This window comes from Clarias gariepinus, chromosome 26, assembly GCF_024256425.1.
Source record: "Clarias gariepinus isolate MV-2021 ecotype Netherlands chromosome 26, CGAR_prim_01v2, whole genome shotgun sequence".
Classification (NCBI taxonomy): Eukaryota; Metazoa; Chordata; class Actinopteri; order Siluriformes; family Clariidae; genus Clarias; species Clarias gariepinus.
In genome coordinates this window covers 24873712-24892500 of record NC_071125.1, presented here as the reverse complement: position 1 = coordinate 24892500, position 18789 = coordinate 24873712, and the positions used below count along the sequence as shown (strand labels likewise).

At 42.7% G+C, this 18789-nt stretch overlaps 2 protein-coding genes across 12 annotated transcripts in view; one reads left to right on the top strand and one right to left on the bottom strand.

Annotated features, from left to right (window-relative positions):
* The window catches only part of dip2ca (disco-interacting protein 2 homolog Ca), an 80207-nt gene extending 77537 nt beyond the window's left edge, over positions 1-2670 (top strand). For all 5 annotated transcript variants that reach the window (XM_053488201.1, XM_053488200.1, XM_053488199.1 and 2 more), the window contains 3 exons: positions 101-275; positions 366-489; positions 639-2670. In XM_053488201.1, coding sequence (XP_053344176.1) covers positions 101-275; positions 366-489; positions 639-891 — 552 coding nt within the window. In that variant the 3' untranslated portion in view covers positions 892-2670. The remainder of the gene's footprint in view (positions 1-100; positions 276-365; positions 490-638) is intronic.
* Positions 2671-2716: 46 nt separating this feature from the next.
* Positions 2717-14611, bottom strand: zmynd11 (zinc finger, MYND-type containing 11). 7 transcript variants are annotated; one of them, XM_053488204.1, is made up of 16 exons: positions 14370-14611; positions 10557-10688; positions 10284-10443; positions 9614-9637; positions 7736-7906; positions 7547-7624; positions 7350-7442; positions 6645-6732; positions 6498-6553; positions 6300-6377; positions 6082-6200; positions 5750-5954; positions 5394-5462; positions 5011-5301; positions 4521-4706; positions 2717-4315 (listed from the first exon to the last, which is right to left on the bottom strand). In XM_053488204.1, the coding sequence occupies exons 2-16, from the start codon at positions 10670-10672 to the stop codon at positions 4193-4195; spliced, it is 1857 nt and encodes a 618-aa protein (XP_053344179.1). In that variant the 5' UTR covers positions 10673-10688; positions 14370-14611; the 3' UTR covers positions 2717-4192. The 7 variants fall into 7 exon arrangements, with proteins under 7 accessions (XP_053344179.1, XP_053344178.1, XP_053344180.1 ...); XM_053488203.1 differs by having other exon boundaries at positions 14465-14611; XM_053488205.1 differs by having other exon boundaries at positions 5011-5298; positions 14465-14611.
* Between the last annotated feature and the right edge of the window lie 4178 nt (positions 14612-18789).

Genomic DNA, 18789 nt, shown 5'->3' with positions numbered 1-18789 from the left:
GTGTGTTACTGCTCTTAATCCACATTCATCACCGCGTCTGTAATGTCAGCATGGTTTCTCATGGTTCCTTGTGGTTCCTCGTGGTTCCTGCTGGTTTCAGATTTGGGTGCACAGCAGTCACAACGGGAGCGGCTACTTCACAGTGTACGGAGACGAGACCCTCCAGTCTGATCACTTCAACTCTCGTCTGAGCTTCGGAGACACGCAGACCGTCTGGGCGAGAACCGGATACTTGGGGTTCCTGAGACGCACCGAGCTCACAGACGCCAGCGGAGGTCACCTTACACACACACACACACACACACACAGAGTAGATTTTAAGTGTGTATAGTTGTAAAAAGTGTGTGTGGTGTGTGTGTTTACAGAGAGACACGATGCCCTGTACGTGGTTGGAGCTCTGGATGAGGCGATGGAGCTCAGAGGGATGAGGTACCACCCCATCGACATCGAGACCTCCGTCATCCGCGCACACAAGAGCATCATGGAGTGGTACGTTCTGGAACACACACACATACACACACACACACATACACACCTTAACCCAAAAAATATACAAAGATTTGATGCCTTAGTCATGTGCCTGGTGTGTGTGTGTGTGTGTGTGTGTGTGTGTGTGTGTGTGTGTGTGTGTGCTGCAGTGCCGTGTTCCCATGGACTAACCTGTTGGTGGTGGTGGTGGAGCTCGAGGGCTCGGAGCAGGAGGCGTTGGACCTGGTGCCGCTGGTGACGAACGCGGTGCTGGAGGAGCATTACCTGATTGTGGGCGTGGTCGTGGTGGTGGACATCGGTGTCATCCCCATCAACTCCCGTGGAGAGAAACAGCGGATGCACCTGCGCGACGGCTTCCTGGCCGATCAGCTCGACCCCATTTACGTGGCCTACAACATGTAGCTACGTCCGCGTAAAGCCGTGTGTCTGCTAACGAGTGGGCGGAGCTCCAGCACCAACAGTAACATCACACTGACAATGAGAGATGCAGGACCACAGACAGAGGGCGGGGTCAGAGGAGGCGGGGTCAGAGGAGGCGGGGTCAGAGTGCGGGCGGTTTCCCCGGGGTCGTGTTTCTCTGCAGCTTTCGCTTAAAATTCGCTTCCCACTAAAAAAGTGTCCCAGTTCGTTTTCTTCACACGAAGCCAAACCGAGTCGAGCTGACGTTCCTCAAACTGTGGATTTTATGTTGACCGTGAGTTTGGAGTGTATACACACACACACACACACACACACACATACACACATTTCATTTCATTTGAGGTACAAAGCTAGTTTATGTACAAACAATGTGCTTTTTTTTTTTTTTTTTTTTTTTATCTTTGTAAATGTCCCACAGCGGGATGCGAAAAAAATCCAGTGGTTTCATTTCGGTGTAAAAAGCAAAAGTCCGCTGTGTAATTATGTACAGAAAATAGCGCTTATTTATTTTGTTCTTTTTAGAAGTGAGAAGACATTTGAGAATGTTTTCCTCATTAAATAACACTGCTAATATAAAAAAAAACACAAAGCGTGTATAATCTTGAGTCACATCAAGAAGATGTACAAATATAAATATATACAAATATATACAGATCTATAAATAAATATCAAATATATATTAAAATACAATCTAGGAATCACCAATGAAACCTTTCTGATGCAGTACTTCCCGTTTGCATGGTATCTGTTGTACACACACACACACACACACACACAGGTACTGAGTTTAAGATTCCAGACACGAGAATAAAACTCACTTTAACGTGAAGCAACGAATTTATGATTTTATTATTAAAATAAAAGCATCACTGCGACCACACACACACACACACACACTTTTGTTCTGATTCAGTATTTTAAATACTTGTTTGTGTTTAAGTTGCCAGTTTTAGCTTTAATTTCTGTAATGTTGTTTATTTATTTATTAACAGATCTGTACAGAAGCAGTGAGTTTCAGTTCAATGGCTGTGTCAAGTTCATCACACACACACACACACACACACACCAAAGCCTGAGGACTTTCTGGCTGCTCCGAGTTATTTTTAAACAATCAGAGCTTCACGTCCGGGTCATGAATCTACGCAGACGAGGAGCTTCAATAATAAATAATAATATAAACAATAATAAATTAATAAATAAAACATGAGCAATGAACAGGAAATGGGGAGGAACTTTTAAAGCTTAAACGAGCAAAATGTTACATCAGCTGATAAAACACTCACATCTAATCCGCACATTATTGTTCTTTTATCATTATGATTATTTTTTTAATAAGCATAATTAAAGTTTGTACTGTGTGGGAACCAAGTTTACACTCCAGCATCGAGTGACAATGGAATTTTTTTTTTTATTATTATTTTTTAAAATGATGTCTTATCCTTGAAGTCGATCCGTGTTGTCAATCCCATGAGAAAGCAGATGTGCACTTCATCGCTCCAGCTGTGACATTAAACCTCCCTCCTTTGTTGAAATCTAGATTTACGTGAGCGAGTCTGCATGGTGTGTGTGTACATATTGTTGGTTACCAAAAGAAAAGAAAAAAAAACACACAAAATGACAAAAAAAATAATTTTTGTATGGTGCAGGTGTGTTTAAAATTGTTTTGTACACATAATTAAAAGTATTAAATGACACTTTTATAGACGCCTGCTTTGGCCGAACTTCACAAGATTATGGTGCAATAAAGTGCTTTAATTGGTACACGTCTGCTTCTTCAGTCTGATCACCAAACAGTCAGACGCACGGGTAAAGGTGTTCGATATGTTTATTGTTTATTATACAGAGTTACTGTTACAGAGTGTAATGAGGGAGAGGGGCATCTTATACAGACACGCCTGGGGGGAGAAAAAGGGGCGGGACTTTTACACAACATGACTCCAAACGCACATCTGAAAGGAAACACCAGACTCGGACTCGGTCGCACTTTCAGTAGTTCATCATGTCGTCCACGATACAAAAGAATCCGCAATTACAAAAAAAAAACTAAACAAAAAATAATAATAATAATGAAGTCAAGTCTCTTTGAGAAAAGAAAAAAATAAAATAAAATAAAGTTTCACTGCAGAAACCCGGCAGCGAGGAGAGAAAGGAGAAACGGAGAGTAAACACAAGCGGGTTTTCATGCGCACTGGAATGAGACACTTTCCCAGAATTACAAAGAATTCATTGTTTAGCTTTTGAGAAAATCAAATACAGTTAATGCATTCATGAAATGTACAGAAGGCTGCTCACGTGCAAATCTGAACACGGTCACGTTTAGCTGCAGACGCTTATTTACACGTAGTGCAACAGTGATGAGAGAGAGAGAGAGAGAGAGAGAGAGATTCTCAAACGCATTAAACAGGTGAGTTACAGGTAAAGCCGAGTATGAAGTGATCTCAGTCAGGCTTCCTTCATCGTTCAGCCGGTTCTGGTCTCGGCCTCTCGCTGATCGGACCGATCCTCTCCCCAGAAACACGAATGAAACCGAGCTGATGTTACGTGTGTGTTTCAGTTCCTTGTTCGACTTATCAGTCCTGAACCTGATGCTGAACTGCAGAACCTTCGTTTCCAAGAGCGAAGCATGAAGATCAGGGCGTGGTTCTCACACCTCATGAAGGTCCTCAAGACTCAAACACGCTTTATCTACAGAGCACGGGCCCGAACGTAGCACATAAATAATCTGCTCTCCTTTATTTAAGGTCATTTTTTTCTATATTAAAGTGTAACATAAAATGTGCATATTCATAAATGGAAGATTGTATATTTTCCGGACAGAAACGACCTGCCGTCTTCAACCCTGTTCCCAAAACATGATGCGTCTCACAACCAACCAAACAAAAAAACAAACAAACAAACAAACAAACAAACAAACCGGGTAAAACACTGACGTCCATCATCACAGGAGGCAAAACACCGTCCGCTCATAGAAAAGTCAAATATCTACACAGCCAGTGATTTAGAATCACCTGTTTAAAAAGGTTATTACTTCACATTTCAGTTAGTTTGTAGGCAAGCAAGGCTCTTTTCATTTTACAGCAAATAAAAGATTTACATAAAATATAATAAAATAAAATAAAAGGTAAAATCGGTTCCTCTTCATGTCTTTTTACGCCTTAAGAGTCACTGAGACAGACGGTCCATGTTGAGGAAAGTGTTTAAAACTCGGGGTGAAGGGAACTCATCCGACGGCGTGGCGTGTGGGTGGGCGGAGCTACAGGGGGGCACTGTGATTGGCTGCAGCTCATCTCTTCCTGCGACAGGTGCGTTTGTGATCGGCGTGCCAGTGTTCCTGCTGACACTTGATGGAGCAGTACGACGTGTTCCAGCAGCAGTGGTACATCGCCTCCTCCTCGCAGTTATAACACTGACACACACACACACACACACACACACACACACACACACACACAAAATGACAAAACCAGAGTGACGCTCACAAAACTCCATTAGAGACAACTGACAGTTACTTTGACAGTTATTCCTGCACAGACAGGGCCATAAATATTCAGACACGTGAAGGTTTTTTTTTTCTTTGCTGAAAGCCGTGCGTCTCTGCTGATGTCACTCACCCACTGCTTCTTCTTGGTCTGGGAGATGAGCTGCTTGTGCTGGTTCATCATCTTCTTCATCTCCTCCATCAGCTCCTCCTTACACTTCTCCTTCACCTGCTTACACTTGCGCTCCATCTCCGCCTGCGTGTTGGTCACCGCTTTACTCACTGCCTGCCTCTTCTCCTCCTCCATCTCCACCCTCAGCTACACACACACACACACACACACACACACACAGAACCATTACACACTGCAGAACCATTACACACTGCAGAACCCAGACCCACCTGCCCCAGATGCGCTAACGGACCAGGCAGGACAGTGACATCATTAGGAACGGAGTTTAATTCATTACACTCAGAGTCTGAACCGGAATTAATGCATTAAACAAAAAGCAAGAAAGGTTTTACAGCTTTTTTTAAACCCACACTCACACACTCTCACACACTCTCACACAGTTAATTCAGTAAATACATGTGTGTGTGTGTGTGTGAGAGTTAATCCCCACCTTGTCCAGGGCCTCCTTCAGCACTCGCTCCGTCTCGCGCTTGTTTTCGACCTTCATCATCTCCTTGACGTCGCTGAAGATTTTGGTGTACTTGTCGTGGCACATGTTCTGACAGCTGCCCTCGTTGAGCGTCTGCGTGGCGCGGTGCAGCATGCGGGGCGCGGGCGAGGAAGAGGACGACGGAGACTTTTTGGTTTGTGTTGAGACGGACATGCGCTCGGGCTGGTGGGGAGCGGCGGTGGGGATCTCCTGACTCGAACTCACAGCCTCCACCTCGGGCTCGGGCTCCTGCTGGAACACACGACCAGTGAGATGACAGGGACACACACACACACACACACACTCAGAGTATAAATAAAAAGTCCCAGTGAGTGGTAACACACCTCTTCTTTGGGTTCTGGTGGTTGGGAACGGCGGCTCTTCTTAGCTTTAGGCTCCTGATTGCTCTTCGACTGACGACACACAAGAACACACCAGTTACTGACAGGAAAACACTGTGTGTGTGTGTGTGTGTGTGTGTGTGTCGTGTGTGTCGTGTTTAATCCGCTGCATTTAATCTTCTTAAGCACTTTTTCTTTCAACACACACACAGATCAAATCTGCACAAAGCTTCTGCTCCTGCAGTGACAAACATATTTGGTGTTATAAACAGTGATCTCACACACAAACATCCTGAGGGTGTGGCGTTTCCTCCATCTCTCTGTGTGTGTGTGTGTGTGTGTGTGTGTCCTGCGCTCACCTGCTCGTTGCTGGTGGAGGAGATGCTGGACTCGGCCTCCTCCTGCCGCTCGTCCGCGCGTCCCTTCCATGCGCGTCCTTCGCGGAGGAAGCGCTGGTGAAGCTCCAGCTCCTCACACGCCTTCTTCCATCCGCTGCTGCGCTTCACCTGGAGCTGCTGCACGTTCACGGTAATCTCCTGGATGTTGTCTGAAGGGATCCAGGCTCTGAGGAGAACCCCCACACCCACACAAACACACACACACTCTGGACATTATGAAACAGCGCCTCATGTCACAGTGAGCTTCACTGCAGAGAGTCAGAGATCTGGATCAACCTTAAATCTTCTCTCACCTCTGGTGCTGGTGACCAAAGAAACGAACATCAACCTGGTTCCCTTCTCGCTGCATCACTTTGGCGGGCCAATAACCGAAACCCTTCATTCTGGCCCAGACTAGCTCATGATTGGGAGCCTGACCACACCCACACACACATACACAAACACACACACACAATCAGGACCATGTGAAATGTAACATGGAGTATGGAGAGTGACTCTGAGCAGTACTCACACAGGGATAACAGAACCAGTTATCGGGCCGAGCGTTAGACAGATGGAAACAGGTTCTGCACAACTGCAGCTCGTTCAGCTGGAAACAATCAGACGTTTAGATCGGACTTAGAAGACGTTACATCACTCACAGGAAACACATTAATGGAACTGAAACTGTGAATAAAATGAGGAGAATGAAGCAGGCGTGACCTCTGACCTCATGGCACGTGTCGTTGTAGAGAAGTCTGGCGATTTCGGTCTGATCGCTGCGCGCTGCACGGAGAAAAACACAACAGGTCAGAAATCAACCTGGACACCATGTACTGTACTCAGAGTCTGGCAGAGACGCCATCATCGGTCTGACCTCCGTGGAGAATGGCCGTGTTGTGGACAATCAGCTGGGCGTCTGCTTTGAATTCCTCAAAGTTCTTGTACTTGCCCTCGGAAATGTTCTGCAGGAAGGAGAAGGAAGCGCAAGGAACGTCACGATCCACAACATCGCAGATTTCTACTGTTTCTCTCTCTCTTTTTTAAATAATATATTTATTATATTTTCTTAAAAATAATAATACAACTGAAAAACAACAGCAGCTCAGCACATAGGAGGATTAAAAAAAAGAGAAATAAGTAAATATACAAGTAAACAAGAAACAATAAGAATAATATTCCTACACCGGATCAGAAAACCCCTGCAGTAGGGAAGAAGATAACAGAGAGCCGATAAATGTTAAATAAGTGTCTCAGGTCCTGAAGAAGGCATTCGTAGGAAAATGAGACATGAGAAATGTATTAATTAGGAATAAAAGTCTGCGAGTATCTGGAAGGCCAAGAACAGGCCAGATGAGCTCTATAACTCGACTGGAACATCGACTGCTTCCTAAGAGCTGTAATCGGACACAGTACTGAACATGTTCAGAGATCCTGTATTCGTCTCCAAAGCAACATTTCAAACCTTTTTTTTTTACCTCTTCATTATAACTTAAACATTATTACACTCTTCATCAGAAACATCAACATGAACCACTGAGATCATAGACTGACTAATTCCCAGCGCAGTGTCGTGTCTGACCTCCTGAATGTTATCCACGTCCAGCGCCGTGTGGATCAGCCTCCGGTACACCGCCTGCTTCGTCTCTTTGCCTCTCTTGTGCAGGTCGATGGCCTGAACGACACAGACGCAGCACTGAGTGACATCTGAACACTGCGGGAATGTGAACAACACCGGAGAGGAATCCTTTTACAGATTCACTAAACTATAAAACATACCCTTTCTTTCATACGGGCGAGAATGAACCTCAGATATACGGCCATTTCCTGTTTGTTAAAGTTCGCCCTTTTACTGCCCTGTGAAAAACACAACATACAATTAACATTACAGCTCGTGTGAAGAGTTGATTTAACACCCCAAAAAAGACAGACACGTGTGTGTGTGTGTGTGTGTGTGTGCATGCGCACATGTACCCTGCAGACAGCACACTGCCAGTGGGAGGTGGAGTCTCGGGGCTGGGACTCGTCAGGGAGACAGCGGATGTGATAGACGCGGAAGCAGCCGTCGCACTCCAGCACGTCTCCTGGGAGATGACACTCGAAACAGTACCAGTCATGACTCTCTGCCTCCCATTCCTGCTACACACACACACACACACACACACACACACAGACACAAAGAGCACAGTGACGGGCGTGCACCCTCCGCCCTGGCCACGCCCCTTTGGGCTCATGAGCACAGGCACGGTGCGGACCGGAGGCACTCGCTTAGGACCTCACAGTACACTGATGTGGGAAAAGAGGAGCTGCATCACACTCACGGCGTCACACAAACACACACACACACAATTGCTCAAACCTGTTAAATTTACATTCCCCTCACTATCATTAATCATTTCACTGTGTGTGTGTGTGTGTGTGTGTGTGTGTGTGTGTGTGTGTGTGTGGGTCATAAACTGGAAACTCTAACACTATTTATTCCCAAAAGACTCAATTTAAATGGCCATTAATTTGAAATTAACACTTGCATACAGAGTTGTGGACAGACGTTTACACACACACACACACACACACACACACACACACACACACCATAAACAGGAACATCAGGATAATTCTGCTCTTTCACAGTTATTTTATTTTAAATGATCATTTTTTTCTGGAACAGAATAATTTCACGCATCTTTAATGGGAGATTAAGCCCAAGAATCTGGAACACAACATTTTTTTTTTGTTCAAATCAACACGAGTTCAAAATTATATACACCCCTGCTTAAATTAGTGACTCTGTGGTGTTGAATGCACCGAAATGTCTTTTGATTTGCTGAGCCTGAGGTCTCCCAGCCTCCTGTTAGTGATGATTGGTGTGTGTGTGTGTATGTGTGTGTGTGTGTGTTTATGTGACAAACATTCTGGGGGAAAAAAAGGACCCCTTCAAGTGTTCAGATGAATGGCCATTTAAATTAAAATGTCTTTTTTTTTTTATTAAAATTTTTACACCCAAACACAGGCATCTATCTACTCCTTTTATTAACGTGCACTGTGTGTGTGTTTGTGTGTGTGTGTGTGTGTGTGTGTGTACTCAGCACTTTCAGGTGGAATGTAAACATGATGCCGCAGTCTGCTGCTCATGCTCCCGTCATCTGCAGAAGGAAACACGGCACACACACTCGACTGGACGTTTACGGTGGAGAGAAGTCCGGAGAGAGACACTTACACTCCAAACCTGTTAGTGCTCGAGGAGTCGCTTGTTCATCACAACACACTTCATCAAGTGGAGGCAGTGTGTGTGTGTGTGTGTGTGTGTGTGTGTGTGTGTTTTAAAAAAATATATAATAATGTGTAGCCATGTGTGTGTGTGTGTGTGTGTGTGTGTGTGTGTGTGTGTGTGTGTGTTTGTGCATGTAAATCTGTAAAGAAAACATTTTTAAGACACAAAGCGAAAGTAGAGAGATGACAAGGACTGAGCATTTACTCACACACACACACACACACACACACACAGAGACAGAGAGAGAGACAGACAACCGACACGGGGCAGCTTTTATACTCAATAAAACGCTCAAATAATCAGAAAAAAATGAATTTTCTTTTTTAAATGATTACTGAAGCTGAGGATCAGATCATCAACCAACATAATATAATAATAATAATAATAATAATAATAATAATAAAAGACTGATATAATACTGATAATAATAATGATAATAGTAATGACATTAAACTGATATCTAACCAGTTGTATTGAGATGAAAGGCCGCCCCGTGATCAGGCAACACAAACTAAAACTACAGAAAGATGAAGTTAGTAAAGGAGAGATAATCTCAGTAATGAATGCCGGCCTACCTTACTCCCCTCTGACATCTGCTCCTGCGATGGCAAGTGATCCAGAAAACATTGTTTAATATCCTAAATAACTGCATGACTGCGGCTCTCAAGTGGTACAAGCTCACACACACACACACACACACACACACACACACACACACACACACACACACACACACACACACAGTCTAACCATGACTGGGGCTGTACATTATACAGAACCCACAGTAACAGTATTAAAGATGGATGACAAACACAAACACACAGTGAGAGTTTTTAAAATAACATCATGACGTTTTAAAATGTCCTCAGCTCAGGCAGTCAGACGGCAGACGAAACACAGACTGCTGTAAATTCCATCTCACACTCAGGAGTGGAATCTCGCCCGTTACTGACACAGTACCGTCTCTCAACACTGACAGGATGGAGACGGAGATAAACATCAGACGCGCTAATGATACTGTAAATCTGTACGTTAACGTGGAAGAACAAGACAGAAACATGGAGCAGAGCTAGTGTTGAACACACACACACACACACACACACACACAGACACGCGATCATGTTTGTGAACCTGTGCTGGAGGTGTTCTATAGAATAAACATTCTGGACTGTAATACTGCAGTGTGTGTGTGTGTGTGTGTGTGTGTGTGTGTGTGTTACAGTACAGATGTTGTAGGTTTCTTACCATCTCGTCTCCGGGCAGCCAGTATCCCTCCTGCTCCACTCCAGCCTTAGAGCCCTTACAGCCCACAGTGAGCGTCTCCACCACGAGCCCGTCCTTCACCGCTAACACCAGCTGTCTGGACGTCTCTTTGGGGTGCATCCCGTACACACGGCTCAGATACCTGCAGCACAACACACACACACACACAACACACACACAAACACCCACACAGGTCAGTTCCTCGGTCTTCTGACAGATTGTCTAAGGCCGATCTGAACCATGTCGAGTGTTTACTTTGAGATCCGGTCCATGTTAGCGATCTGTTTCTGGCTGCGGATCACCTTGATGGCCGACCACACGTACTGCACCACCTTGGGGTCGGCCTGCCGCTTCTTCACCACCCGAGACATGGCTGCTCACTCGCACCTGCAGCACACAGTAACACACACACACAGCTTTTTACACTCATACAATGTTCAACTTCATATAACTATTATTAATATTATTATAATGGTCCAGAAAGTGTGATAGCTTTATGATTTGATTATAATTTATCCATGATCGTATCTTGATATTCCTTCAAAGTCATGATATTAATATTTTTTTGTTTTATTTACAGTGCATTCCAAAAGTATTCACATCCCTTGAACTTTTCCACATTTTGTCACGTTACAACCACAAACGTAAATGTATTTTTTCGGGATTTTATGTTGGTTATACACACAGTGGCACATCAGTAATGTAGAAAGAAATATATAAATTTAAAGTTACAATTTTTGTACAATTTTTTTTATCATATACTGTAAATTCCCAAAAAAACACATTTACATTTGCGGTTGTAACATGAGAAAATGTGGTAAAGTTCAAGGGGTGTGAATACTTTTGCGAAGCACTGTAGCTCCTTCTTATTAAATTAATTATATTAATACAGAACGGTACAAAAACACATTTACAGTCTGTGCTGTAGTCAGTGTTCATCTGCTCACAGTTTTTATAGTTTTTTTTAAGTTGTAGTATTTACTCTTTCCTTTTTTTTGCAGTTTTTTATCTGAAGCTCTGACTTAAATTACAGAAATGTAAAAATAATTAAAAGAAACCAAAATTCTATGTTACATTAATTTTTTATGCGACAGAAACCAGTCACCCCCTGATACAATATTATTGCGATATCCGCGTGCTGAAACCATCCGCATTGCGATTATACAGGTACCGTGATTTTATTAATATCCAGATTCAGATATATATACATCCATTGCAGGGCACACACACACACACACACACACACGGAATATCAGTTAGCCTTATCTGTATGTCTTTGGACTGAGGGAGGAAACCGGAGAACCCAGAGAAAACCCACCAAGGAGAGAGAACATGTGCTGAGAGACAGTGGCAGCTCAATAGGTTAGGGATGTGGATTATTGGGCTGCTCATCGGAAGGGCCTGGGTTCAAACCCCAACAACCACCATGTTGCTTGAGCAAGGCTCTTAACTTTCAATGTGTCTGAACACAATTTTTTAGAGATATAAAATCTAAGTTGGTCTGGATAAGATATTTAGCCAAATGTTATAATGCAAACTTCACACAAAGAGGTGAGAAACTTCACCCTTGAGGTCACAGTGATAACCACTACACCTCCTAAATATATATATATTCTCTTTTTTCCTTAAAAAAGATTTGGAAGTCTGTGTAGTGATACACAAAATGCCACACAAAGGAATCATGATGCATCACTGAATCGTTTTTTCTTTACTCATCTCTACTATTAAGTTTTGTAGAATTCTCTGGCACAATCAAAAAGTAATAAAACATGAGTACAAATCCACGCCTTTATAACAAGTGTGACCCAGTTAAAGATCCTTAACATCATAAAACACATTGGTACAAAAGCCTGTAACGCAAAACAAATCAGCAAAACCAAAACTGAAATACAAACACACACACACACACACACACACACACACACACACACACAGCCTGATGTGTCGGGCGGTACGTACACAGAACCATCCATATATATATGTATATATATATGTGTTTCTGAAACACTTGTTTTTCCTCAGTGGTTAAAGGATCAGATCAGACCAGGATGAACGTCATCACATATACATTACAAAACTCTGCTGATTTGCGTATAATGACGCCCACAAACTCTATAAAAGGTAAAATAAAAGTTGAGATCCCTCACGCTGTCTCTACACGAGTGTACTGAGCTGGAGTTATTAACTACTCAGGGAGCGAGACCTGAGTGTAAAATGTTCATAGTGGATTCAGTCCTTTTTCATGGTTCTGTGTGTGTGTGTGTGTGTGTGTGTGTGTGTATGTGTCTGTGTGTGCATCTGTGTGTGTGTCATCCACAGGAATCTCGTGCTGATCTCCAGTCTGTCCACACAGGGCCGATCCTCAGCAGGAGTGGGACATTAGATCCAGCAGGTCAGTGATGGTTATAATTAGTGATGTCAACCGATTTAAAAAATGTTTATCTAGTAAAGTACAGTCATAGTCTGTGATTAATAGCAATGTTAATATTCTTAGATTTACTTGTATTATAAACATAAAGAAATGCACAACAAACTGTTTAAGGGAAACATTTTGTGCACTTTTGTAAAATCTCAAACATCATCATTTAACAAGTTAAATTTCTCAAACCCAGATCCTAAAGCCTGAGCCGCCCCTGTCACATCTTACACCTAATGTGTTCTTGTGAAAGTAGTTCCCCGTGAAGGGAGCTCAAGCACAGAACTCTGGTTTTATCCAAACTTCCATCTAGAAGCTTTTTATAATGAAACTTGGTGATGTTTCCTCAGTCGTCTGATTATCAGCGCTAAACGTGCCGTTATCACACACAGACGGGTAACCGCGCTGCGATTATAGGACGCCAATAGAGACAAACTTGGTTATAGAATTAATTTGTGTTAAAAAATAGTAATGCATTATAATTTATAGATTAATTCCGTGTGAACGCGGTAATACTAACAGCCCTAGTTATAATATGATATAAAATATAAGTTGAGTTTTACATTAAACTCTGCCATGGAGTGAGAGCGGTTTATCTTTACCAAACTTTGTCACTCATTTTTTTAATAAACTTAATCTTTATTATATTTCCACCTGGTATCAGGGATCTTTAAAACTCATAAAAGACATTAGTGCTGATTTTACTCTCACTCACATCTACACCGTTTTATTCTGTATAAAGGGGTGGAGCCTATCCCAGGGGAATTAGGGTACACACTGTCACCCTCCTCGTACCCTAATAATAATCAGACGACTGAGGAAACATCAAGTTTTATTATAAAAAGCTTCTGGATGGAAGTTTGGATAAAACCGTGTGCTTGAGCTCCCTTCAAGGGGAACTTCTACTTGCCAATCCATTGCAGGGCGCACGCGCGCACACACACACACACACACACACTACAGGCAATCTGTGATGGCCAATTATCCTAATGTGCCTGTCTTTGGACTGTGGGAGCAAACCGGAGAACCCTGAGGAAACCCACCAAGTACTGGGGGAACATGTAAACGCCACACACACACACACACACACACACACAGACCGACCCGACACGGGAATCGAACCCAGACCCTGACCAGTGTGAAAACTAACAACCCATCATCACGTGTTACGATAAAAGTATCACTAATTACACAATATATCGCGGTTAGACCGATACACCGACCCAGCGTCTGATCAAACAGTGTGTGTGTGTGTGTGTGTACTCCTGCTATAACCTGAGACAGTTTAGGACACACACACACGGACACAGTGTGTCGGAATGTATAGGTGTAAAGACAAAACATTCTGCGTTGAGGGTCAATAAAAAGAGCTTTTGTTGTTTATTTATTCACAAATTAAAATTAAAGGGGAAAAAAACACTAGAAAGAAAATACAAGAAAAACAAAGTGTTTTTTCTTTTCATTCTGAAATCTAATAACGACATCCAGAATAAACAATGAGTTCGAGACCAGTTTTATAAACCGGCCAGATGTTTGATGTTGTTGTTTAATAAAGTGTTTATGAAGAGAGAGAGAGAGAGAGAGAGAGAGAGAATAAAAAGCGCTCCGTGTTGATGCTAACATGCTAACAGGCGCCATGTTGCTGCTCCTACCTCGCTTCAAGACAAAACCACACTCTCTGACTGGATTATTTTGGTCCCGAAGCGAAGCATTTCTTTAAACTGTCGGAGTTTTGGTTCCTACTCACCGCCGTCTGACAGCTAAAGTAGAGCCGAGCGTGATGTTCGAGCTTTAAAGGCTGTTAACGCTTTTACATTTGTGTTTCCGGAGTTAAATGTCAGAATTAGCACAATTCACATCGGCTAAACACAGACAGCCGAAAAACTCGGCAAGAATCCCAAACAGCACCCAACTTTCTCCCCGAATGCACTACATAGGGTTTGATAAAATGGCGCCCACGGCTCTCATGGTGCACTACTTAGTGCACTACATGTCCGCGTGCGGGCGGTTTGGAATGTAAGAATTTAATGCCAGACGTGTCGCCCTATCGGTGGGACGCGGAAGTGCAGGCGGATTTTCTGCACGTAGCACCCTGAGATCACCTGAATGCAGCAGAGAGTGCAGTTACAGCACCTGTCACATCTGTCACACACACACACACACACACACACACACACACACACCTGTCCCCGTGACCCACACACACACACACACATCTGTCCCGGTGACACACACACCTGCCCCTGTAACACACACACACACACACATCTGCCCTGGTGACACACACACATCTGCCCTGGTGACACACACACATCTGCCCTGGTGACACACACACACCTGTCCCAGTGACACACACACACACACACACACACACACACACACACACACACACACACACACATACACACACACACACACACACACACACGTATATCTGCCTCAGTGACATCAACACATCTGTGTTTTGGACATGTCCAAGACTTTACATGTTCTGCACCAGTATTTTTGAGACCTTCCCTGGACGTTATGGAGAGGTACAGTAGTAGAGCCATCTACATTTACTGTGTTGTTTGATGTGGCCCCAGAAAACACTAGTTTTATCAAAAGAAAAATCTAAATATTGTCCCTCTGTTGTCTTTTGGCTCGGAGACTGATTCTGATTAAATGAAATCCACCGACATTTAGCCACTGGATAAGGGAAGTGATGTACCATCTTAATCTGGAGAACATTAGGTACTGTATACTGTACAGTTAGAGGGTCTACTGGCACATTTTTATTATATCTGACAACCTTTCTTAACTTTTGTTGAGGACGTTAACGCAGGTAATACGGTATTGTAAAGAAAGGCTGTGGGGACGATTACTTACGCTATTATTATTTTCGTTCCTATGATCATCTGATTGGTATAGTATATTAATATTTATGTCTGGTGTTGGGAGGGGGGAAGTTTGGTTTTATTATTTTGCTGTGTTTTTCTTTTGGTTCCGTTTTGTATAGTTTAAAAATGAATAAAAAACTTTGATACACACACACACACATCTGCCCCGGTGCCGTCAAAACATCTGGCCCAGTGACGCACACACATCTGGTGTGACATGTCTGACTCATAAATTCTACACAATATAATTTATTATAAATTTTAGAATTTGTGTTATGTCTGACTACAGGATAATTCTAATAAAGGTATTGAAATCGAATTGAAATTATTTCTTTTGATAACTGCAATAAAAGTACTTTTCTTGGAGGAAAACTGCTGATAAGGTTATAAGTGGTGCAGTGTGTGTGTATGTGTGTGTGTGTGTGTGTGTGTGTGTGTTTTAACCTAGGGGTCATTAGTGGACATTATGAATCATTAGAAGTTAAAGTTATAGTAATTGGGACAGGTGTGATGTCTAATGTCAGTAATGTACAGAACTGATGGAAAAATAATCCTAGAATTATTTTCCTGAACTCAGTGTCGTTGAGCAGCTGGAACTGGGATAAGGTTATAAAAAAAACGGCACTTTCTAATGGTTCTGCCATAACTGTGTCTTTTTCTTCATCTGTCACAATCTCCAGAACACGAGTGATATGACCCTGGCCCCTGGTCTACAGGGACTCTACTATTCTGGCTCAAAGCCAGGTGAATGAAATCTGCCCCGCTAGCCTAAAGGTGGCGCTATAACACACAGGTTTACATTTTGTCCGCCACATTTCACCTGGGTTTAAGGAGGTGGAGCCTGATTTGGTTCGAATACGAAATGATGCTGAGGGCAGGGGTGGAGTAGCACCATAGAGGGAAACATCACGACCTGGTTGGGGAACAGCACCATGCAGAACAGACGAGCTCTACAGAGGGTGGTGCGATCAGCTGAGCACATCATCCACACTGAGCTCCCTGACCTGCACTCGATCTACAGCAAGCGGTGCTGGACCAAGGCCAGAAAGATCGTGAAGGACCTCAGCCACCCCAACAATGGACTGTTCTCTCTGTTGCGGTCTGGGAAGCGATTCCGCTCCTTGAAGGCCAACACAGAGAGACTGAGGAGGAGCTTCTTCCCGCAGACGATAAGGTCTCTCAATCACTACACAATACAGGACTAATACCATCTTTTCACAATCAATCAATCAATCTTTATACATCCATAGACACTATGGACAATTCCACGCACATCTACACTACATGTTTACGTTTACATCCTGGACCATTGCACAAAGACACTTTTTTTCTATGCATATTTGCACACCATCTTTCTCCCAACAATATCAAAATTTCACAATTTCTTAAATGTTCTTGTACAGTTTTATATTTCTATTTTCATACAGCATATTTCTATTTTTATTTCTATTTTTATTTAAATTTTTCCTAGTTCAATTTTACTTTTATTTTTTATTTAATTTTTCTATCAAATTTCTTTAATTCATATTTATAACTTATTATAAGCTTTAATTCTCTTTTTAAGGTCACTGGCGGTCGTGTAAGCATTTCACTACATTTCGTACTGTGTATGACTGTGTACGTGACAAATAAAATTTTAATTTTGATTTAAGGGCAATTTGGGGAAAGCCAATTATCCTAATTTACATGTATTTGTACTGTGAGAGGAAACCCACCAAGCATGGGGAGAACATGCAAACTCAGAGACAGGAATCGAACCCGGGCCCTAGAGGAGCAAGGCGACAGTGCTAACCACTACTAATCTCTCAGTGTATGTTTTACTTAGTGATGACCTGTTTATTAAAAAAAAAAACAACAACACACACACACATGGTTTCCAATAAGATTTCAGCTGGTATTTGAGAGAATTAACACAGAGCTGTGAATGAGGTTCAGGTTAGAAACCCACTTCCCTCTGATGTGCTCTTACTCAAATTGACCACTGGGGGGCAATATTCTTGTGCACACAAATAGAAGAGTGAGAACTTACTTGGACAAAAAGTTGTACAGAGAGATTTCACTTTTAGTTTGATTTCTTTGCTTGAGTTGTTCATATGTAACAAAATATCCCACTTGAGCAGACTTGATGTGAAAAGTGGATAAATATGAACAAATCCACAAGAGTGATTCTGGTTTCCTCTATCAGAGCACATAAAGCGGATAAAAGCAGACTTTCACTCTTATAGACCTGAACATCTCTTCACGCTGTCCTGCTCTAATAAACACACTTTAGTTATGCAACATTCTGTAATAAAATTGTAGGGCAGCGACAAGAGCGGATAAACTGGTTTAGCTTAGCAACAAACTAGGCAACGGACGATAGTGAGTAAAGTTGGCAACAAGCTAGTTGGCTCATGTTAGTGATACTCTAATGCTGATTATTTCCCTTCTGAAGCAGTGGTTACTCTGGTCAGTGTTTCAGATGACCCAATATTATCATGTCTGTATGTTAACTGACCTGTTTAAAAGCAGGCAATGTGAAAGTTATACCCAAGTTGAAGAGTTTTAAGTTGAGGAGCGCTTTTGGTGGCCTTTACCGTTTGTAGTTAAATAATGCTGCGCACACGTTACGCCCTTTTTCCCACGTTCGTGACTGCAGGCCAAATTCACGGCTCTTGATCGCTCAACTCATCCTGTAATCATCTACGACCTAGCTATGCGCTAGCTACAGGATGATACTAATCAACTATGAGTCCACGGACTGTGCCGAACTCACAGTGTTTATGAACTTATACACTTGTCTATGATTTAATACACCTCATGATTTGTTATGAAATGCCGAGAGCTGCTCTGATTCTCACCTGTAACTGGGACCTGGAACCCTGTGACTGCAGAAGCTCAACGGTGTGACACCAGTACATAACAAACCCTTATTATACTCAGTGTGTTTTGTGGTTTAACTCCTGGGTTGGATTTAGCCACGGTAGAGGGTTTGGTTCTGCCTCTGTATGAGAGGTTTAAAGTGACAGCTCATAGCGGAATGGAATATGATATGTTTTTAGACGTTATGATCCATCATGAAGGAACACAAATCAGCTGGATGATCTATGTATCGTTGCAGAAAACCTTAACCTCAATCTATCCAGCTGCAAACCTCTGTAGTCCAACTAGGGACCGTGGAGGCCAATGATGACTGTTGTATTTATGCTCATTT